The 22,875-nt window shown below is 39.7% G+C and overlaps 3 protein-coding genes across 8 annotated transcripts in view; 1 reads left to right on the top strand and 2 right to left on the bottom strand.

The window, feature by feature from the left end:
* Positions 1 to 2,412: 2,412 nt before the first annotated feature.
* LOC120724600 (hydroperoxide isomerase ALOXE3-like) lies at positions 2,413 to 4,103 on the bottom strand. Its single transcript, XM_040016875.1, has 4 exons — positions 3,996 to 4,103; positions 3,802 to 3,902; positions 2,936 to 3,106; positions 2,413 to 2,831 (listed from the first exon to the last, which is right to left on the bottom strand). The coding sequence occupies exons 2-4, from the start codon at positions 3,850 to 3,852 to the stop codon at positions 2,652 to 2,654; spliced, it is 402 nt and encodes a 133-aa protein (XP_039872809.1). The 5' UTR covers positions 3,853 to 3,902; positions 3,996 to 4,103; the 3' UTR covers positions 2,413 to 2,651.
* Positions 4,104 to 6,605: 2,502 nt separating this feature from the next.
* Positions 6,606 to 12,061, bottom strand: fbxo30b (F-box protein 30b). 2 transcript variants are annotated; one of them, XM_040017984.1, is made up of 3 exons: positions 11,898 to 12,061; positions 7,618 to 9,747; positions 6,606 to 7,426 (listed from the first exon to the last, which is right to left on the bottom strand). In XM_040017984.1, the coding sequence occupies exons 2-3, from the start codon at positions 9,694 to 9,696 to the stop codon at positions 7,232 to 7,234; spliced, it is 2,274 nt and encodes a 757-aa protein (XP_039873918.1). In that variant the 5' UTR covers positions 9,697 to 9,747; positions 11,898 to 12,061; the 3' UTR covers positions 6,606 to 7,231. The 2 variants fall into 2 exon arrangements, with proteins under 2 accessions (XP_039873918.1, XP_039873919.1); XM_040017985.1 differs by lacking the exon at positions 11,898 to 12,061 and adding an exon at positions 11,698 to 11,876.
* A 4,157-nt stretch (positions 12,062 to 16,218) lies between these two features.
* Positions 16,219 to 22,875, top strand: part of grm1a (glutamate receptor, metabotropic 1a) — a 35,087-nt gene continuing 28,430 nt past the window's right edge. Inside the window, exons 1-3 of one of the 5 annotated variants that reach the window (XM_040017261.1) lie at positions 16,219 to 16,404; positions 17,230 to 18,070; positions 20,711 to 20,960. In XM_040017261.1, coding sequence (XP_039873195.1) covers positions 17,341 to 18,070; positions 20,711 to 20,960 — 980 coding nt within the window. In that variant the 5' untranslated portion in view covers positions 16,219 to 16,404; positions 17,230 to 17,340. Of the gene's footprint in view, positions 16,405 to 17,152; positions 18,071 to 20,710; positions 20,961 to 22,875 lie in introns of those variants that run through there. The other 4 variants (XM_040017259.1, XM_040017262.1, XM_040017263.1 and 1 more) reach the window with 4 other exon arrangements.

The following is a 22,875-nucleotide window of genomic DNA, read 5'->3' as shown; positions in this document are numbered from 1 at the left end:
AGGTTTGCTTGAGAGCAGCTCCTTAGATGAATGTATAGTCTATACTTGGAAAAAAACTCACAGACATTTTTCCAGATAATTATTGTTTTTCCGTTGGTTAGTAGATCCATTTAATATCAAATAAACAGCATCAATATAAATATAAACTGTCTAGTGTCAGTTGAGTTCCAGCCAATGCGCAACCCCGAATTGGATAAGAAATGGAAATTTAGGTTTATGAGAAAGTTTTGATTTTTAAGGTGATTTTTCAGTCATAGTTAGAAAGTGTTGGTTATGTGCTGTAACCCCTTTTTTGTGTAACGCTCTTAGAGCTACACTGGCTTATCCCCTTGTATATGTCTGTCAAAATAAAGTCACACACAGACACACACGTATATATACATATATATGTGTGTATATGTGTGTGTGTGTGTCTGTATGTATGCATGTCGCTGTATAATATCTACAAAGTCAAGTTAATTTAAGGGGGAAAAAAAATCAAAGTACACATAGTGACAGCCATTCCTACAATTCCTAAAATGATATTAAACAAATGTATGATGCAGTGTACAATAGACAACAGTGACTTATTTAACACGAGTTCAGATGATTAAACTTGAAAGTGTTGTCAAAGTTTAAATGTAAGTTTGGTATTGGAACATAAAATCTGTTTCTCATTACTGGAAAACAGTACTGGTCAGGCAAGATGTTTGTTTTGGGTGTGTTTTCCTTCTCTTCCAAGATATCCACTTCCCTCAGGCATCACCAGGAAAATAATCTGATTCGTGATAAAAGTCAGATAATGATTAACATCTTAAAAATCTACAGGCTTTAAAGTCACAGTCCTTATTTACAAAGAATAACATTTACATATAAAAGTTTCTTTTCCAAGATTTATTTTGAGAATGACTGTCTTAATGTTCGGCTGAAATTGTCCACTCCCCTTTCTGTTCCACATAAAGTGATGTACTGTATATGTGGTCTAGTGACAACAGCTCACATGCGTAATGCGTGCGAGCTGTTGTCACCTTTAGCTTTTATTTACCCATGATTGCATTGTGGAAACTACAGAAAAAGAAATCAGAGATGCAAAAAGATTTTTAATGCTTGAATTTGCTGAGCCTCATTAGTGTTTCTTTATTGGTATTTAATGTCACAGCAAGATGAAAATGAAAACATACAGCTTTATACAAAGAGTGATTGTTCCCACCGTTCTGTTGCTGAATAAATTTCCTTCTTTGTGTTTGTTAGTTTTAAAGCCAGTTTGAAGAATTTGTGTGGTGAGGCAGGTTTTCCTGCAGGTCTGTACCTGCATCATGTTTTTTTTTTTGGATAATCTTTTTGATAATTTTTCTGTTTCCCAGCGTTTTTACATTGTTTGGCTGATCCTTTAAATCAATTCTGAACCACAGAGATTTAAAAAAGAAAGTAAAAAACATGCATATTGTACAGTGCTTAACATATTTGTTAGGCCACCTGTCATAAAAAAACAAAAAATAAATATTTTAGAACTTTGTCAAAAAGTTGTTTAAAATTAAGAGTTATATTGTTATTAGGGAAATAAAGTGAGTTCACATTTTTACACTAAAATTTTACCCAACACATTGGACTTGAACCAAGCATATATTTTTTTCTGTTCAGGAATGCAAGTAAATAATAAAATTTGGTATCTTAATAAAAAAATACTTAGTTCACTATTTCTTCTTCTTTTTTATAAAACAGTACATTTGAAAATTAATGGATAACAATACTTACAATTCAGCTCGTGCATACTGCTGCACTAACCATTACAGAAACATAAAAAAATGATTTTGGTCATTACCAGTGCTTTTTATTTTATACAAATGTGCTATAAATTTGTGCGGTCGTGGCTCAAAGAGTTGGCAGTTTGTCTTGTTGCCGGTTCGAGCCCTGGCTCGTACAGTCTCGGCCGTTGTGTCCTTGGGCAAGACACTTCACCTACCGCCTACTGATGATGGCCAGAGGGGCCGATGGCGCAATATGACAGCCTCGCTTCTGTCAGTCTGCCCCAGGGCAGCTGTGGTTACAACTGTAGCTTGCCTCCACCAGTGTGTGAATGTGAGCGTGAAGGAATAGTGGAATTGTAAAGCGCTTTGAGGGCCCCGAAAAGTGCTATATAAATGCAATCCATTATTATTATTATTATAAACTTTACATTGGCTCATAGTCTAAATCTTCAGCATTGTAAAAGAAGGACTAACCTTTACATATCTATAAGTAGTTAACAAGTGTGTGTTAAGGTAATAGGCATTATCCTTTGTGACGTCTGATATGCACACACTATGTGTCTATCATGTGCCTCCTTCAACCAAAAAAAGCAGTGACAGTCTGAACTCACTGGGGTTAGTTACTCAGATGTGTATGCTACTTTTAGCCGTATAGGAACAAACTATTTTAATTGTATGTATATTCTTTAAAAAGCATGAAATTCTAACAAATTAAAAACCATTTTCTCATTTTTTTGTTAAAGAAAATGTCCCCCAATGTCCCCAAACTAATCTTGTAATCTATGTAATACATAGTAGATGTACATGCCTATTTATCATGATACAACTAAAATATAAAACCTGAGAAGCTGCCAGCGTCACCTCACTTGGTACTATATGTACCAGAATTATAGACAAAGAAAGCAGGGTACCATGTATTGTTGACTAAATGGTTACACTGTTCTCTATTTCAGTCGGGTTCAGATATGTGTAGGGTACTTCAAGCCGAGAATTTCTTGCTGTAATTTCTTCACTGAGGTAGGACAGCTCTGCTTGAAACTCTTTAATCATTTGTTTCGGGGTAGGTTCATCGAATCGTTCTTCAGGGTACTGACCCAACAGAACCTGCAGAAGGCAAAATTAGTTGGTCAGACTAACAATATTTTATTTGTGATATTTTTTTTTTAAAGGAATATAAATAAAGCATGAAAAGAAAAAAAGATACATACCACATCTGTATAGTTGTGGGAAAGTATCCAAAGCATTCCTGCAAACTTTACTGTCTCCCCAATATTTGGAAGAGTCTCCAATAATGTCGTCATGCTTGACTGCCCCTTTGTGGTTGGAGCAGGTTTGTGAAGCAGGAGTGAGCCACAGGGCATCCAGGAGCTGTAGTCAAACTAGAATGAAACAGAAGTTTTTATAAATGACTTGCTTTATTTTTCAAACAAAGGACATAGCTATTGTATCTATGTAAATAAGTGTAGATATCTGTGCTCATGTTAAACATTATCCATCAATATCTTCAGAGCTACAGCAAATTCTATTATTCTTCTATTATGTTTTTCTGATACATAAAGCAAAGGGAATTATAGTCGGAGAGAATAACTGACAAAGCAGATTTTACTAAATGTTTTATATAGTTATATAAATGATAAATGTGGTCCAAGATTTTGCGTGCCATAATGTGTGTTTTTTGATTTTTGCTTCACCTTATGATAACATTAGGTGAAAGTTGAATATCTGGAAAATGTAGTTGGTTTCAGAATGTCAGAATTTGACAACATTCACATGTTTGCATAAAATCTGATAACTCAGCTTATCCCAGCATGATGGGACAATGATCCAAAGAACTGGGTGCAGTAACTTGGAATGACTTGACTCAGCCAAATGCTCCTAAATTTCTTGTAAAATTATGAGGTGTTTCTCTGGATCTGCTGCAGTATGTATCCTTTACAAAAATGCAAACCAGGGAAACATGGAATAGAATAGAGACACTTCTCTGTGGCCAAAAGGCAGCTGAATCAATTCCTTATTGGAGATGCAAAGACTCACTGTACTTGATCAAACATAATTACATAGTGTGCTGTCATACCTGTCCATTATTGAGTGCAGCATGTTGAACTGACACTGTGAAGATCACCATGGTGATAAACTTGATCACCTCCTCAACAGTATTAAAGGATGCCGGAAACCCTGTTAACAGAACGCTCACTGTCAGTCACTATTTTTTTTCATTATAACCTAGGCTTTATGTGACAAATACAATTAAGGTTATTTATTATTTACCAGAGAGTTTGTTTCCTAAGACGCCGTGTGTAAATATCTCATTGATCCATTCCTGCAGCTCGGTGTCCTTGCACACATCGGATAATAGTGCTATATACTTGCTATATACTTAACAAAGCTGGTAAAAATATCTACTACTAGCCGAGGGGGGTCTATAACAACCCACAATGGTAATAAAATAGCCCTTGAAAAGTTGGAGCTTGAGGGCAAGAAGTTCAAACTGTTTACAAACAGATACCGATGAATCAACAGTAACATGGAATTTGCTTTTTACATAAATTGCAACACCGCCATCCTTTCTGGGGCGGTCGCAACGGAAAAGATTATAGCCCGTTTTGTCTTTGTCAGTAATCAATTTTGTAAGCCAGGTTTCTAATAATATGAGAATATCGGTATCTAACTTTCTCATCCAAATTTTCACAAAATCAAGTTTGGGAAGAAGACTTCTGACATTTCAATGAGTGATACCAAGACCTGTTCGAGTTTTAAAATCACAAGGAGTACTTAAGCATTTGCAATCTGGACCGGGATTAGGTTGCACATTTCCAGATAAAAGAAGCAGAAGAACAATAAAACATTTTCTTTTTACACATATTGGAATAAATAAATCAGTTAAATCAGTTGAAATGAGATCTCTGCTGATGATCACGTTTGAGAAGCTTCTAAAAGATGTAAAATCCCACCTTGTTCCCTTTGAGAGGAGTAAGAAGTATGGTTTCTCTTGCTCCACAGACTATTTCTGCACCTCATGTAGACAAAAAGCTGTCAATAAAAGCAATAAAGGAAAAAAGACTACTGAGGATAACATGCTGACTGACGGATAGACCTGGTAGACCTGTGGTAGAGCCTGGTTGTGGCCTGCTAGGTGATGGTGGAGCCTGGCTGTGGGCTGCTGGCTGGACCTGCTAGCTGATGGTGGAGGCTGGCTGTGGGCTGATGGTGGAGCCTGGTTGTGGGCTGCTGGCTGGACCAGCTAGCTGATGGTGGAGCCTGGCTGTGGGCTGCTGGCTGGACCAGCTAGATGATTGGTTGGCTTGTTCTGCTTATTCTGTTAATTTAATCTTCACTTGCTAATGATGTTTCACTATATGATCCCGGGAGGAGAAACAAATCCCTTTGGGGTTGCATTAGGAAGTGCATCCGGCAAAAAAAAAAACCCTGCTAAATTAAACATGTAAAGCTACCCACTGTGACAACCTCTTGTGAATAAGGAAGCAGCATTTAGTATATTATATCTCTGTAGTAGAAGTTGGGGATTGAGTCCAGACTTTGCAGTGATGTTATCTGGCCAACAGATGGAGCTGTGGCTCATTTTAGTCAGACTTCTTTCCCATACCTGCAAGTAGGTAGGATGAGCAGCTGTACAGACACTGAGGAAACATGTTTTTCATGAACCGTTTGATCCTGTCAGACCCAAAAGAGAATAATTATTATTAGTTAAATATAATTAATAATCAAAAACATTAGTAGTAGATGTACTTTTTGAATTAAGAATAATCTAAATGCAAATGTAAAATATAAATACACTGATGCTAAATCTAGTACTAGACGCAATAGAAATATTTTCACACAATTATAAAATGTAGATGATTTTTATCACTGAGTAAATACCACAGTTTTCCTGTATTTTCACCAGGAGAATATAAATACTGTTGTATTTGTTTATGAATATTTTAATGCTGATATTTGACTAGAAAAAGAAGTGGTGAAAATGTTTTATAATTAATTTAGCTGAGGTTAATGTAAATTATACCATAAATGTTATTCTAGAGTTGATGACAATAATAGATGTAGCTATAGTTTTTAAATGCACTGTTTTTTTTCATAGATTGCAATAATGGCCAAAAAAATCTGCAAACTGCTGCAGATTTATTGGCAGCACAGCCAGGATGAAACCTCCTGTTCCACCACATGCCAAAGCTGCTGTACTGGGTTGAGGTCTGGTGACTGTGAAAGACATTTGAGTACAACGACCTCATTTCCACGTTCAAGACACCAGTTTGGGATGAAATCGGCTTCGTGACATTAGCGTTATCCTGCTGGAAGCAGCCATCGGAAGATGGGTACACTATTTAAATAATGCTCAATCAGTACCAAGAGGCCCAAAGTGTCCCAAGAAACTGTCCCACACACTATCACACCACTAGCAGTGGTCTGAGTTGTTGATACAAGTCAGGATGAATCATGCTTTCATGTTTACAGACATGTATTGCAGCAGAAATAGAGACTCGTGAGACGTTTTTCCAATATTATGTCCAATTTTGGTGAGCCTCTGCAAATTGTAGCCTCAGTTTTCAGTTTGTACCTGACTGGAGTAACACCTGGTGGCGTCATCTGATACTATAGTTCATCTGTTTCAAAATTTGCCATGTGTTTAGGGAACACATGGCAAACATGTCCAGGGAACTGATGCTCACTTGATATTTTGAAGACCATCCTTTTTAAACTCAAGAGATGGTTCTGCAGGAAATACCAGTAGATCAACAGTTTCTGAAATACTAGTTTTAGAAAGACAGCTATGCAATTTTAATTAATAATTTAACTGTGATTTAACTATACTAGCCTAGTTACAGTAGTAGAAATAAATAAATGAAACAAACCCTCCAAAAATAAGAAATAACTTTACAAAAATTGTAAAGACTTTATTAAACTGTATTAAAGCACATGCATTTCTGTGTTATCCATCTGTTTACACTCACATTCGGACATCCTACACACCCAGACAACAAGTTTGCACTTGGCTGACACTTAAAGAGATCAGAGCTATATCATTTAGGGTCACTGAAGAGGGAATAGCAAATATTATATAAAGTGCTAGCATACCTTCTGACAGACAGAAATTATGCCAACAAACAAAAACAACAATCTGCTTTTCCCCATGGCTACTACTGAAAGGCAAGAGTGTGAAAACATTTAAATTCCTGTTAATATAGATATCATATCACATAGAATAATATAAATCCACTGTGCATATCTGTACTCAAGAAAATATAGTTCATCTTATCAGAATAAGTGTGCATTTTCAGATCATATCCATGCGAAGTGAAATGTTTGTTTTATTTCTCTCTCTCCACAGGGACCTCAAACACACACACAACAAACCTGGCAAGTGAAGTGTTTTCATTAAGGCTTCTTCATAATCTAGTGTGATGCAGGAAGAGATTTTTTTTTAGTTGCAGCATTCACAGATTACGGCAGTGAATCTCATGCAGCTTTGATTGGTCGGTTGTGTTTGGTCAGATGTTAACATGGCGTAGGACGCGACGGAGTGAATGTCCATCCCGTGCGGTGCACATGGCGGGAAGGGGTACAGGCTCGGTCTTGTGCTCCACAGAGTTGAAGTGGCACTTCTTAAGGTGGTTCGACATGCTGGGAACATCAGTGAAGCCCCACGATAACACCGGGCTGAAGGCAGTGCTGAATCGCCAAACCTGGGGTAGTAAATAAAAAAAGTAGTTTTTGATTTATTATCTTTAAAATCTGGCCTTTTATATATTACTTTGCATTTAATATAGGTAGTACGATAGCTATATACATTGGTGCTAACAAGAAATTTTAATAACTATTTTAGAGAAATAGTTAAACACCAGTATACAGTACAGTACACTGGATTTCTGCTTACTTTATTTTTCGTCTGCCATGACACAGTGCCATGAGGACCAGGGCTTTGTCTTCGCTCCCACTGCAGGTCCACTACACCCCTGGTCTGAAGGAGGCTGGCACACACTTCCCTCATAGTCCTTGATACCAATGACAGCTGGCACAAGCTGAAACTGTCCAGGAATCCAGCTATGTGCCACAGTATCTCAATAGGAAGCCCACTAAACTGGTCTGACTGGGAGTCACCTGGAAGTTTTGCTTTAGGGCAAGGCTGGACTCCAAAGGATTTGAGGTGCCTGTCATGAATCACCTTTGCCCCCTGGACAGATGGGTAAAATCTTCTTTGGGAAAACGTGCAGCCATAATATGCCAGGGGGCAGCGTTGCTCCATCCAACCATTGAGACCAGCGTGAATGTCACCGTGGACATTTGTGAAATGGGATGAAAACTGGTCCCGGCGGAATGACTGACCACAGACAAAGGGGAACATATGCTGGTAGCGGGGGTTAGGAGGGAGGTAACGGTTATGGGGGACTGCCTCGACCTCCAGAGCTTCCAGGACGAGACCTAAGCGGAGGGTACGGAAAGGGCTGGGGTAGGAGATCTGTGGGGCAGCATGGTCGCAGGCAGAAGCAGAGGCCATGTCACCCACTCTGGTGTTAGTGACTAAGATTGCAGCAGGAAAGGTGAAAGTCTGTGTGCCAAAGTTAACATGGTAACCATCAATATAGACTGTATCAGAGATCCTTCTGCACTCTCTAGACTCCTCTAAACAGAAGAGCAGGGCTGCTGTGATCAGATCGATCTCTCCTAGACCCATGGGGTCGTCATCCTGCTCTAGCTCTGAAGTATCCACTGCCTTGTCCTCCATTACGGGTTGGAACCTAGACAATGACCTGCCTGGAGTGATACCCATCTGACCATTAGAAAATGAAGATTGGCTTGGGCCCCTAAAGGTCTGGTAGTTCCTCTTGACCCCATGGTTTTCTGAAAGAAAGAACCCTCTATCTTCTAGAACGATATGACCAGCCCTCTGTGCCACAGGCTTTCTGACATGGAGTGGAGGTGCCATTTGACGGGCAAGTAATTCTTGAGAGTCATCAGCATGCAAGTTATCTTGAACCTCAATGGGACAGGCCGTCTCAAGACAAGCCTCAGGTGCCCCTAAAAATGGTCCATTGGCTGTATTCACAATCATTACGTCTGTTTCGTTTAGAGACCCATTTCCACTCAAACAGCTTGAACAAACACTTTCCTCCTCAATGCCGCTTTTATGCAAACTATCTGAAGCTGCAGGTGTTTCGTCTTCCAGTCCATTCTGAAAGTCTCCATTGTTGCTCAATCTACTTTTCTGTACAGCAGCTTCTTTGTTCACACGCTCTGCGCTGGTTTCACCAGAGCTGGCACTGCTAACAAAGTCTAAAGCAGCAGCTAAGCTTCTTGCAGTCTCAACTGTGGCCTCATACAGTTTACCAAAGTGCTCCTCATTCAAGCCATTAATTCCACTGAAAATTTTCTCCTTTGCTGAGCCTGGTGGGTGTGGCTGTGCTTGATGAGTGGCTGGCAGCGGGGAAGGTGACTGAATAAATGAGGAGGCCTTAGGAGCACATGTTTGTAAAGTGGAGTGTGTCGCTCTGTTCTCTTTACTAACACTGACAAGTGGCTCTCCTTGTGCAGTAGGTGCCATGGCAATCACCTTGAGGGACTCCAGCAGTGTACGCTGGTCCTGAAGGGCAAGTGCCATGTCCAGCTGCTCCACCTCTTCCACACCACGGCTCAGGCTTTCATAGGAAGTATAATCCAGGCAGCTAACAGGCCATCTGTTCCACTCCATAGTACAGCACACAAGTCCAGCTGGACACACTTCCAGGTGAGCATACATCTGGTTGCGCACCAGGGTGGCGGGGCAACCATATCCACTGTTTAGGCAAGGAATCCTCATCAGTGGGCACATAAGTTGATGTTCATCCACTTTGCAGGAGTGAAAAACAGCCCCACAAACTAAAGGACACGTTATAAGCTCGCAAGAAACTCCTGTTTCAGCTTTGACCGTGCACCTCTGGTTAAAACAGGACATACAGTGAACGTGGTCCTCTTCCATCTTCAGACCAGAGTGATGGGGAGTGACTCTGGAAGAAGACAGTCCACAGTCCTGCCAAAAGATCAAATGCAGTAAGTGTAGGGCGACGACACATAAGCAACAAAGTCTGCTCTACATCTGTGGAGCAAACTGCTTTAATACAGTATCGGAGCTCGAGTCAAAAAGCAACAGAATGCAGTGTGATATTATTACAATACAGTAAATGACGAAACCAAGATTTATTTATTTTTTGCTATATTTTGCGTTTTACAATTAGAATAAATAGCATCATCTTGAAAAGACAGTTCACAATGGTCACTGGGAATATACCTGCTAACAACAATAACTGACATGTACGCCATCTCGGCACCACATGAAGTATGTTGCACATTGCATATCTGCATTTACTACAGCTGTTCTTTCTAAATGAGAAATATTAAAGATAAAAGAATTCAAAAAAAAAAAAAGTAGCCATCTGAGCCCTTCCTTGTACACATAAAATAAAGGAAACTATAAAATCAGTATTATGCTGTCTTAGAGTTTTAGTCAAGTCTTGAAAGGTTGTTACAACTACAACAAACCAGTAGATGTCACACATGAGAGCCATGCCTCAGTACTAAAGATCTTTATTTCAACCAAATAGCATGTAAGCAAAGCATCAAAGCTTCTTAAAAGTGCAACAAGAAAAGTAGGTAATACAACAGAAATGATATTTCTAGGTAGCAGAAACTGCATTTAAAAGAGACTTTTACTGTAGTTCATTGCAGTATATTTCAAAAGAAGTGTACGAACCGTTTTAATTTATTGTCACAAATTATTCGATGAAAGAGCAGCGCATTATACTTGCCCCCTCTGTATACAACATAACATGCCTCATATGAATGCACTGGGGAAAAAAATCAGTAGTAACAAAGCAAACCTAAATATTCTGCAGTTTTCTTCTTTCCATGAATGAAGCCTGCATGGTAACTGTGAAACAGTGCCCTCTCTGCTAAAGAATAACAAACTCAGCTGCAGTCACGTGACACACCTAAAAGGCTGTCTCATACAGTACCTTATTAGGAAAATTCCCTGGTCAGTGCAGGACGCTGAAACGTTTTCTTTTTCACATTTTGGACAGGAGAATAACATATCTCCCTAATTTTGTGCATGATTTGAGTCGGCAGTGTGTTCTGTTTATAAAATGTTACAAATGAACTTATACTGAAAAACAGCATACTCGTTTTGAGTATAATAAACACATTGCTGTATCTATTATGTCATTCACTGGCAAGGCTCCAAAAAAATCTTACAAAACAAATAAATTTTATTAAATCAAATTTAGGAGCAAAATAAATCTTCATTTTTAAGAATCTACATAGCCAGTGTAATTCCACTGTTGCACTAGCATTTGATAGTGCACTTAAAGTTTAACTTCCTACGGGCATAAAATGCAAAAGTGTGTTGGCTCATAATGAATGATTCTAGATTATATTAAAGACTTTAACAGAAGTTGTGAACGGAACACATTAAATAAAGTTATTTTGTAGCCAGAGATCAGCTAGTGACATCTTTAAGAGTTGAAAACACGTCTAAAATGTATCCAACGAAGCTGGACATGTAGAAAGGACACTTACGGTGCAGCCATTTTTAAATCTCACGTGTAAAAAGATTAAAAGCAAAACAAAACAAAAAACCCTGATGCCAGTGGCAAGTTACTCAGAGCATCTGTTTCTGTAACCACTTCAGGCAAACGAGTGAATGCAAACAAATCCATTGGAAAGTTAAACGCTACCCCGTCACTTCTAAACCTTGCAGCATGTATAAATACATAACCAAACACGCGACTAACATCCACAATATTTTAACAAAACAATACTAGTTACTTTTTTTTTAAACCAGCATCTCTTTTCAGATGTCTGACCCAAATAAAGCGCATTCACTGACAACAAACGTAACACAAAAACACAGCGTGGCTAGATTAATGTTCCTCGCTAAGTTTACTTAAAACAAGAGCAAAAAAAGACGAGAAGCTTTCACTACCGTGTACAGTAGTATATTACGAGTCCAGTGCTGCAAGCTTGTTTGTTGTCATCAGCTCCTTCACCATCAAATCAACTTGTTTTTGTAACAATGGCAGGCAGGCTCATACTGTTAGCTAACAACAGCTAGCTAGCTCGGAAGTTGAACGGTTCAAAACAACAGCGGTATAAACCCGGGCTAGCATGCAGGGCACTTCTTACCTGATCGTAATGTTGGCAGCAAAAAGTCCGATCAAAAGTATTTAAAAAAATTACAACAAACCCAGCTGTTAACTGCAGTTACGGCTATAGAGAAAGTGCTAATGATAGCCAGTAGCTAGCTACATATCCTCTCAGCCTTTCTCTTTTTTTGTGTTCAAAACTTTATTGACCAAAGCGCACATCTGTTTTACACGGGGTAAAAGAAAAAAAAAAAAAAAGCTGAGAATAATCACGGGAGTTGCCTACATAGGCGAAGACATGGAGTTTTGCAACGATGTTAAAAGCAAACAATACTGAAAAACTGGTGTTTTTAACTGAACAGTTAATCTAAACTTTTTAAAAAAGGACACATTATGGTCATTGTTTAGTTCCACTTATACATCATGACATCTATAATAACTATGACGGGATAAACCTGTACTGTTATATCATGGGTTATTTTGACATTGTAGCATTAAAATTTGTAAAACCTATAAAAATATATTTGGAAGCCCAAACATATATCATAGGAACACACAAATGTTACTTCAGTAATGTGTGTATATCACTTTAATGATGTGTTTAATAATGTGATTAGAGAGAGAGAGAGAGAGAGAGAGAGAGAGAGATAAATTGTTTGGAGTACAATATTTACAACAATTGTAAATAGAAGGAGAAAGTAACAACATCCAATTACACTGAAACAATACTTTAGTAAAGTTCCTGATGGAATGTACTGAGTTACATCCCACTGCTGATTCTATACGTACTCCCATCCAATGGTGTTGGGTTCTGTAAGATTAACAGGACTTTCGTCCAACACCATTGGATAAGGATGGACAAGAGGGTCCAATAATTAAGTTAAGTTCAGCTTCAATTCATTATAAACTGCAAGTCTAACTAACAAAACTGGCATATTACATCATACAAACCTGATTATTTTATATAGATTAAACCATTAGTAAAAAAAAGATTTTTTCCAATAATAACTTGTATTCCTTGTTTGCTTCTGTTCAGCAATTTCTGGATACCTTACAATGTACTGTGTATGAACTGATGACGGAAGCTCCTTAATGTGTACCGGATATTTATTTTATTTGTTCATTTTATTATGTCTGCGTGCAAAAAAATAGCTTACAAATAAATTTGCTGGCCTTAAGTCCACAAAACATTACAAATATGACTTAAACGATCATTAGAAAGAAGATTACTGATTTTCCCATGTGCTGGTGATTCTAACTTTTTCGAAAAAGTAAGAAAATGAATAACCTGCTAAACTGAAAATTGCTCCTCTTTAAAAACAGAAGTAATATAAACTTTTGAGTCTAATATGTCCAAGAGAATGCAGCTTTACAAACATTTTTCAACTAACATGCAGTAATTGCTAACAAACAGGAGAGGTCACTGTTGCACTGTTGTTTTTGTTAAGCCTCCTCCCAGGTCGAAAAAGATGGACTGTGCCTCACTTTATTGCTGTTAACAGAAGGACGTGCCACGTTTAGAGGTCGAGGCCACCTACATAACAGCACCACAGGACCCGGGGGAGCTGACTCACGGACACATCAAAGCTGAGCAGAACTGAATACACCTGTCACGAGGTGCTGAAACAAACCCATGCAGTGGGAATATTGCTGTTTTACATCATATCAACATCATATCAACCGAAGTCTCACTGTCATTTAATTTAAAGAACTAAATAAAACAAACAAAATGCATTCAGGTCCACTCAGGTTGAGGTCTGGACTTTGACTGGGTTATTGCAACATCTTGTTTCTTTTGTTTTTTTTAACTATTCTGTTGCAGATTTACTGCTGTATTTGGGATCATTGTCCAGTTGCATAATCCAGTTTAGGCCAAGATCTAGCTGTTGGACAGATGGCCTCGCATCTGACTCTAGAGGAGTTTATGGTTGACTCAGTGACTGCAAGGTGCACAAGCCCTATGACTGCAAAACAAGCCCAAATCATTGCCAGTCTGCCACCGTGCTTAAGGGATGAGTTGAGGTGTTTGTGCTGATATGCCTTGTCTGATTTTCTCCAAATGTGGTTCTGTGCATTAAAGACAAACATCTCCACTTTGATCTTTTCTGTCCAAAGGATTTTATTCCAGAAGTCTTGTGGGTTGTTCAGATGCAACTTGACAAACCAAGGCTGTACTGCGATCTTCTTTTCACTTCCAAACAAGCGACACTTGTCCTGTCTTTTTCTAATTGTGACCTTTAACATTAAACATACTAACTGACGCTTGTAGATTCTGAGATGTAGCTCATGGGTTTTTGCACCTTAATGCTCTAGACCAGCAAACTGCCAAAACATTGGCTTTTATAAAAGTGCTCACACTTATTGATGATCGATTAATTGAGTCCATTTAATTTTAATTTTATAGAGGGTTGTAGTCTATACTACTTAGTTTTTCACAGAACTGTGAAAACTTTCTTGGTCTTTGTAGATTATTTTTAATTCTCACTTCACCCACCCCCACCAACCTGAAAACCATGTCTATCTGTGCATATTCACGAGGGGGTTAATGTAAAATATTTCAACAAGAAAACAGATATTTATGTATCATCTTTTCACTGTTGCTTATTAAGCAGTTCTTATTTTCTGTCTTTAAGAGAGGCTATCAATCGTCTGCTCTGGATGAGATGGGCAGACATTGCTGCAAGCGGAACAAAATAAGGACTAGTAACATAAGACTTTTCAAAACGTTGATTGATGACAGTAAGGTTTTGAAGATGTAAAATAGCTAGGTAAGAGTGTTTTGTGGGTGATTTATCTATTTTTTTTGTAATGTCTCTTTTTGCAAGCATAAGCAGCAACTGTATTAATAGCAGAAGGTGGAAACAATGCAAACTCTAAATCAGGAATGTCAAACTCATTTTGCATCATAGGTGACTTTAATCTTAAGTGGGCCGGACCCATAAAAAACATGATAAATGTGTAAAATTACAGAAAAGGTTCCAGCAAATATTTTTCCCAGACTGTCTTATAATTATAAACTATAAAGTTTTCATTTTCACAGAAAATGTCCTTTTTTTGGACTCAGTGTAAGAAGCGACGTATATATGTGGTATGAATCCAACTAAAGGGAAAGGATATAATTTGAAAAGCTGTAAAATACAATTAAAAGTTCACATTTTCTAAAGCTGTCCTGTCTTGGCCTTGCCGATTTTGGCCTTATGTATGACACCCCTGATCTAAATGGACATCAAACATACAATACCCAGTTTATAAAATAAATTTAAGGGTTTTTTTTTCTTATCTGTTTTCACTAATATTGCATAATCTAAATAATATCACTCTTAAGTGGCTGCTACAAAGCCTTGCGGTCCACCCACTCAGGCTGAAGTCCCCGCCCACAGCTGGCCGTAGTATCCAGCAGTGTCTCCTTCTTAAACATGTCACTTCTATTCAGGTTCAATATCAGATGCTCGCTCCCGGAGCCCCGGGCACCAGGAATGGCAGTAGTGACGCCTTTGTATAAGTTTATTTTTGATTCATACCGCCTGGCGTGAGTCACGACAAGGGCCCACTACTTGAGAATACATGCCTCTCGGGAGGGAAACCTTTGCTTATCATAATGGATGGGTAAAGATGAAACAATTACTAAATTCACTCGCAATTTCGCCAGATTTGAGCGAAATTATTTCAGATTCCTCTCTGTAATCATAACTCACAGGGAATAATTATTTAAAAATACATAAAAAAAATTGATCTTACGTCCTAATGGCAGCTCTTTGAATCTGCTTAAGGGTCGAAAAGCTGAGATCCGTGGCCGGTTTTGTTGACCTAATGACTGATAAGTCATCGAGCTCCTTCAACCGAACGCTAGGTGGCGCAACAGACTCTACTCCGTGCTAAAAACATCCAGGGCTTATTTTTCGTGCTGGAGCCAGAGGCCTCAAGTAAACTCAAGCGAGTGGAGATATGAGAAGCAGGCTCCTCTCTGTTTGTTGTTTGCACTTCTCAGTTCAACGTCCTAAAACTCTCTTCAGCTGTCAAATGACTCAAAATGGTGTGTAACGCCAGACTTCAGACTAATCTGATGTTCGTTCCCCCTTTCAAAATAAAGCAAGTGACAAAATACAAGTTAATTGAAATAATGATATACAAAAGCCTGTATCCAACATAAACATCCACACACACATGAACAACTACAGAATAGATTTTTTAGTGCCCTGCTCACCTGACGTCACAAAATGCTCAGAATATGCATTTTTTTTGTGCGTTATGTTTAAATACAGATTTTGCTCATATGCTCGTATTCTTATCTCTCATAAAACATTGCAAGATTTATGGGCTTAGACACGGGGAGGGGGAGGGGGAATGGGGTGACACTTGCAGAGGGGATGTTCATTTTCATGTTTGGAGTCGAGAGAGCAAGCAAGAAATACGAGAGAGAGAGAGAGAGACGGAGAGAAAGAGAGAGAGGGGGGAAGAGAGAGAGAGAGAGACTCAAGTCTAATACCGCCGAAGACCACGCGCTACAGAAGACGGATGAAGGCACGCGACATGTCTCAAGGATTCAGGTAAGTTTTAACACACCAGGAAAAAAACATGTTTGAATGTGCATGGTGTTTGTAGCAGAATGGGAAACATGGACTGATTAAAGGTGACAATAAGAACATGTCATGTCATGGTTCCTATTATAAAGGTAACAGCTTAGTTTGTTTATTATTATTATTATTATTATTATTATTATTATTATTCATTTAAACCTAGAGGTACCTTAGGCTGCACGACGGATAATAATAATATGTTTATATGTATATCGTCTATCTAGTAGGCTTCCTCGTATTAAACTCACATAGATTCGTATAATAGTTTCTATTGATGAGTCAAATCGTGAAGAATGCGTCTGTGAGGTGATGACGAGTGCAGCCAGTAGTCCCAAAGACGTCCTTGTACCGTGTTTGGAAAGCGCGCTGTCCACGGTCCTGAAATCGGCAGCCTGCCTGATCTTGTGGATGGCTGAGCCAGCATCCGCACAAAATAGCAAGCGATCATTTGCAATGAAAACACCGTATTGTCTGCGAGGTTTTGAAGTAACGGACTGTCTCCGCACGTGTTAAATAGACGTAGAGGCTTGGCAGACCAGACAGTAGTACTGTTGAACCACTGTTGGCCATAGACCAGCTGGGTGTCCGTATTGAATGCCTTGCTCAATGGCATCTCGCGTCTGGTGGTTGATAATAGCGGGATAAGGAGGGCTGCCAGCTGTAGGAATGTGAAGCAGGGCGTTGATGTAAAGGAGCATGCGTGCTTAGTCAACTCTTTATACATAAACGTTTGGCACATCTGTCCTCGTTTCTCCTAGCTTGCACGTCACAGCAGTTTGTCTTGTTTCTTAGCAGGTGTGCGTGGATGCCTCCCAGGTGTCGTGCTCGCAGGTCATGGATGGGATAAGCGTGGAAGTACTGGCAGACAGCAGATGATATGCCTGCACAGTTGGCACGGCTCACGCGATGTGGCGCAACATGGCATGCGTAAAGATGGGTCTCTTAGCTCTCCTGTGTCTCCCCGCGTGTCTCTTTCGGGTTCTCGTGCTCTCCCACAGCAGCAGCATCTATGAGCGGTCGGTGGTCCCACGTGCTGTTTCCCGCTCCGTGGCTCGCATGGACGGAGACGTGATCATCGGCGCGCTCTTCTCCGTCCACCACCAGCCGTCTGCTGAGAAGGTGGCCGAGCGGAAGTGCGGGGACGTGCGCGAGCAGTACGGCATACAGAGGGTCGAGGCCATGTTCCACACTTTGGACCGAATTAACGCCGATCCCAACCTGCTCCCCAACATCAGTCTTGGCTGTGAGATCCGGGACTCCTGCTGGCACTCGTCTGTCGCCCTGGAGCAGAGCATCGAGTTCATCCGGGACTCCCTCATTTCCATCCGGGATGATAAGGACGGGTCCAAATGGTGCATTGACGGTACCCCATCCAACCAGCCACCACCTTCCAAGAAACCTATCGCTGGTGTGATCGGACCTGGATCCAGCTCTGTAGCTATTCAGGTGCAAAACCTGTTGCAGCTTTTCAACATCCCCCAGATTGCCTACTCTGCCACCAGCATCGACCTGAGTGACAAGACTTTGTTCAAGTACTTCCTGAGGGTCGTTCCTTCAGACACCCTTCAGGCTCGGGCCATGCTGGACATTGTCAAGCATTACAACTGGACCTATGTGTCTGCAGTGCACACTGAGGGTGAGAGCCCATTACTGCTTGTCTCTAACACCACCACAACAGTAGAATAATTCACCCCTAGTCTTGCAGCCTATTAGTGGACAACATAGTGAAGCATCACAGCAATGCTGTAATTGATCACAGAGTTTGGAGCTAGACAGTGACACATGTCCAGCTTTTATATAAGATGTTGTGCCAATCCTGGGTGTTTGATTGTCCAAGTGTGAAGGGCTACTACATATATTTTTATATTTATATATAAAAATAGCTTCACGTGTATGTTTTTTTTAAAATTCAAGGTAGCTGATCGACATTTGATTGCTATTTTACTTCTCTTTGAATATCACGTTGCACCTTCCTGTCAGTCTCTAGCTTTTTTGGCAAATGCATCCACATCTCTGTATTAAGTGTAGACCCTCATTAGTTTGGAGGGTTGTATTAGCCTCATGTACAGCAAAACATCTCATATACACTAAAACAGAGTTATGGGTGCCTTGCTCGCAAAAAATAAACAAACAAACATGCGCAACTGTGTAAGGTGACTACACATCAGGTCGTCTGATGTTCTTTTTTCTTCATATTGGCATGATGTTACAGTATTGGGATCCAAAGCTGGACTTTCTCATCAGTGTTATTAAAGTCATCATTACAAGTTGAAAAAGTAGAAATCTAGCAGGCCCTTTATTAACATTAAAACTGTAGGTGTTCTTGTGGAAATTTTCAAACTGTTAAGTGTGAAGGGTGAGACTGGACTGAAAAATGACGTTAGTTCTTAAAATTCCTCTCAGTGCATATAAATTAAAATGAATATCATGTCTCACACAGCGGGGCTCACTTTTGTCTCAAGAAGTCTTGCCAGTGCATTATGGTGGAGACGGGAGGTAAAAAGGAGAGACAGGTTGGGAAGACAAAGTAATTACTATGACATGAATTATGTCCATGGGTTTTCATTAAAGTCTTGGTGAACACACAGTCATCGACTGTGTGCCCAAATTATGAGTGACAGGCTACATTACCCAGGATCCCCCCCTGAGGAACTGCATACTCATGGGGAGTGTAAAACATCTTTGGAAAGTCCTATTATAGTCAGGTGTTGCAGATGGGCTTTGACACAGGTTGCTTTCAGATAGATGAAGATAGGGAGCTAGGGAGGTGTAGTACCTGGAGGCACATCTAGGTGGCGTCAGCTGTCTGACCTTCAATATACCTACAGCAGGATCCTGTGGGACTGAAGTCATAATTTAAGAGTGATGAGAGCACAGTCAGGGGAGGGTGAATTTCATTGCGTACAGTTATTATTACAGTAATATACTTTTGCACAATATAAACTTTTAAGACTTAATTAACTGTAGGCATTCTATTTTTTAGTCTATTCAGACTTAATATATTTTGCCATATGGCGACCTTACTCGACCTTTGAGAAGTCCAGTGTAAATCCACTAATTTGTTTTGAGCTATCTTTATTTATCTCTGAAACTGTGGTCACGACTGTCTTAAGCCCACGAGTTCCTATTCCCTGCCACCTTATTCAAGTTATAATTGCAGCTTGTTGCCAGTAGCAACAGCTAGGGCTGTGAAATTGCATAAATTACCTGTCCCGATTATCATCCGTCTGGTTGCAATGCTCCGAGTGGGTTTTTGGTGGTCATTGTCAAAAGGCCTGTCAACTAATGCACCACCACCCACCTGTCTCACAGCTGAGATGGAAAGAGTAAAATAATTGGATATCATTATTTCCATTTACCAGTGGAAGAATGAAACGAGGCAATTGAAAATATCATCAAAGGGCTATCGGAAAACCAACACATGGCCACATTGTGTCAGAATAAATGCTTTAGTGTGATGCCTGTGTCAGCTGCTGTCTTCCTCGCTCTGTAAAGCCATGCCATGCACAGAGAGAATACTTTTTCTCCATCACCCATGTTTGGGAGGGAGGGGGGTGGGGGCAGTGAAGCCAATCACACAGCCCAATGTTTACACATTTTTATTTAAAGGTGCTTTTAATTCCCTTTTGATAACAAGCACAATCAAATGCAAGTTCGTGTTCCTGCATGCACAGCTGATTGACTTGTCTGTACAATCCAGGTATCTTGCTAAAGATCCGTTGGCTTCATCCGAAATCCAGCTCTTCACACATTAGTCAAGAAAAGTAGTTCACATGAAAATAGAAGATTTAGGCTCAACAGCTTTGCCGGGCTCTTGATTGGGATAGCATGCTGTTAAGCAAGGACAACGATCTTCACCCCTCTTGGCTTTGATTGCAATCACTAGCCGGCCAACTCTCACACTCATTATCAGTGGATCAGAGCTTCAACTCGGTCAGGGCTTGTTACAGTGAACAACTGGTGGGAAGGGTGGGGGGTGGGGTGCTTTAAACACTTGTTGTCCATCAGCACAATAATTAGAGATGTGTGGTTAAAAGCAATTACTCATATTTAATGATGCCAGTGTGTTATTGCATATAAAAAGGCATGTAATGCAAAACACCAAGATGTGGATTGTATTCCAATCACAGATGAAAGCTTCATCTTTTAAGCTCTCAATGACTGAAAATGGACCCATCATTAAGAAATGGAATTATAAGACACTGAAGATACATTTTATGGGACGCCATTTAAAATTTCGCTATTCTCACTGTCTCTTTTGTTGCGTCACCTGCAGGAAACTATGGGGAGAGTGGCATGGAGGCTTTCAAGGAGCTGGCCTCTCAAGAAGGCTTGTGCATTGCTCACTCGGACAAGATCTACAGTAACGCAGGGGAGAAACATTACGACCGCCTTTTGAGGAAATTACGGGAGCGACTACCCAAAGCTCGTGTGGTGGTGTGTTTCTGCGAGGGCATGACTGTCCGAGGTCTGCTGATGGCCATGAGGCGGCTCGGGGTTTATGGAGAGTTCCTCCTTGTTGGCAGGTGTGTGGGTATTTTACATTTTTTTTGCCTTTTATTGAACAATTTAGAGCCTGCCTTTGGAAGGCTGCGAGATGCTGCGTTGTCCTCCTGATGTGCATGTCGCCAAGGCAACTGAGAAGAATTAGACCACATACCAATAGCACTGAATAGAAATGTTCTCCAACAATGAATAATTGGCATTTGTGTTGCCAAAAAAGCTGCAAACAATGCCTCAAGTCCATACTCTCCGTGTCCATGCTTCGTCATATTTGTCTTTATTTTAAGGCAGTAGCAGTCATTTCTTATATTCAAATGTGATTATACATGAAGATCATACGGAATCCACCTTCTTTATAAGAATCAATCCCTTTTATTATTACACATCCTCCTCGGATATTCACCCAGTCCTTTCTTTTCCATATTTCTTCTCTTCCTTACTGTCCCTGTCATTTCTGGTGGTGGCTTAGTCACTGGAAAAGGGCAAGTAGAGTTGTCTCACACACTTATAGTGTCACATTACACCATGAAATCATCCTCAAGGAACATTCACAGTTGTCAATAAAAGCCACAGCGTATTTAATGCTAATTTTCAGTTCATTCCTGCAGCATCTTTCACTCTTCATTTCAGAGAAGGAAGAGGTTTTTGGCACTTCTCTATTGTAGACTATATCAGCCATATGCACAGTACTGTGAATATGTATTTTGATACATATGGCAAAACATATCCACATTAAATGTAACATTTTACATATACTGTTAAGTTACTTAAATGGCTGGCTAAGGAAGCCTGTGCTCACAGAGTCCTTACTGATGATGATGATGATGATGATGATTAGACTGCTGAGGATGACTTTGTAGCTGAATCCTGAATGAATGCAAATCAAACTCATAAGCCTAGAAAAACAATACAGTACAGTGACTTCCTTCATTTTTGTATGTTCACTCATATCAAAAGGTAGTTCTCACAGACTAAAACCGTTATTGTTCTACACTTACAAAAATGTACGAACCAATTCAACACTGGATGTTAAATGGGTTAATTGCACATGAAAATCCTTTTGCAGTTAACAGCCATTGGCTCTTTGCGTGTTGCACGCTCTTGTCACAAACTCTGCGACGCACATTTAAGCTGGAATCAAAGCTCTGTGCATGAAACATGTTTTAAAGGAGGACTGAAGGTGCATTTCAGTGCTTACCTCACACGTGTCAGTCAGCAGCTGAAGTTTAAAAATCTTGTGTGTTCCGTTATATTTGTTGACATCAGTTAACTGTTCCTCTTAACTAGATTGTGGTTTTCATTACAGAGTAGTGTGTTTAGACAGAATCACTTCCTCTTTATTACCATTGATGTTCAAGTGTTGCATCAGTCTCAACTGAAGCCGATAAGGTGCATTAGCATACGTTTTTTCTGTCGACAAATATAATTATAATAATGCTGTTTATCGTACACATATCAATCTAATATAAGTTTTATTTGTGTAGCCAAAGCCTCACCTATCATTGCTTTAGACCCCAGCTGCTTCAATTTAATTGAAACACTGTGTTAGTGGATTTCCATAGACACTGTTTGTTCTGGTGCTGAGAACCACTTTACAAGGGAGGGAAGTTAAAAATATTTAAGACACATTCTATACTTCTGCTGGTCTTGTCATGAGATTTGGACATTTTCCCTTCATTACTTAGCAGTATGTAGAAACCTAAAGAAAAAGGTGACAAGTAGCAGGAGAATGATATGAAGTAAAGCTCTGATTGACTTGCAAATGAATTTGGGACAAACTGTTGATGGCATTTGCACTCATGTGGTATGATCACTAACCATCTCTATTACAAGTTGTCACCAAGAAAAATGCTTAAACTTTAAACTTTAAGTTGTCTTTAGGTTGTGAATAAAAAACTGCTGTTGCATTAGATAAAATCTGTCAGTGACTGTTTGCCG

This window comes from Simochromis diagramma, unplaced genomic scaffold (genome assembly GCF_900408965.1).
Source record: "Simochromis diagramma unplaced genomic scaffold, fSimDia1.1 OVJJ01000802.1, whole genome shotgun sequence".
Classification (NCBI taxonomy): domain Eukaryota; kingdom Metazoa; phylum Chordata; class Actinopteri; order Cichliformes; family Cichlidae; genus Simochromis; species Simochromis diagramma.
The sequence above is the reverse complement of the archived record's forward strand: the minus strand, read 5'-3'. Positions and strand labels throughout refer to the sequence as shown.

Excerpts from the sequence above, each read along its gene's own strand:
- LOC120724600 (XM_040016875.1), bottom strand. The coding sequence starts at position 3,852 with ATGGTGATCTTCACAGTGTCAGTTCAACATGCTGCACTCAATAATGGA. Across the intron at positions 3,107-3,801 it reads CTGCACTCAATAATGGACAG|TTTGACTACAGCTCCTGGAT; the intron begins GTATGACAGCAC and ends GTTTCATTCTAG. Across the intron at positions 2,832-2,935 it reads CCCACAACTATACAGATGTG|GTTCTGTTGGGTCAGTACCC; the intron begins GTATGTATCTTT and ends TGCCTTCTGCAG.
- fbxo30b (XM_040017984.1), bottom strand. The coding sequence starts at position 9,696 with ATGGAAGAGGACCACGTTCACTGTATGTCCTGTTTTAACCAGAGGTGC. Across the intron at positions 7,427-7,617 it reads CATGGCAGACGAAAAATAAA|GTTTGGCGATTCAGCACTGC; the intron begins GTAAGCAGAAAT and ends TTACTACCCCAG.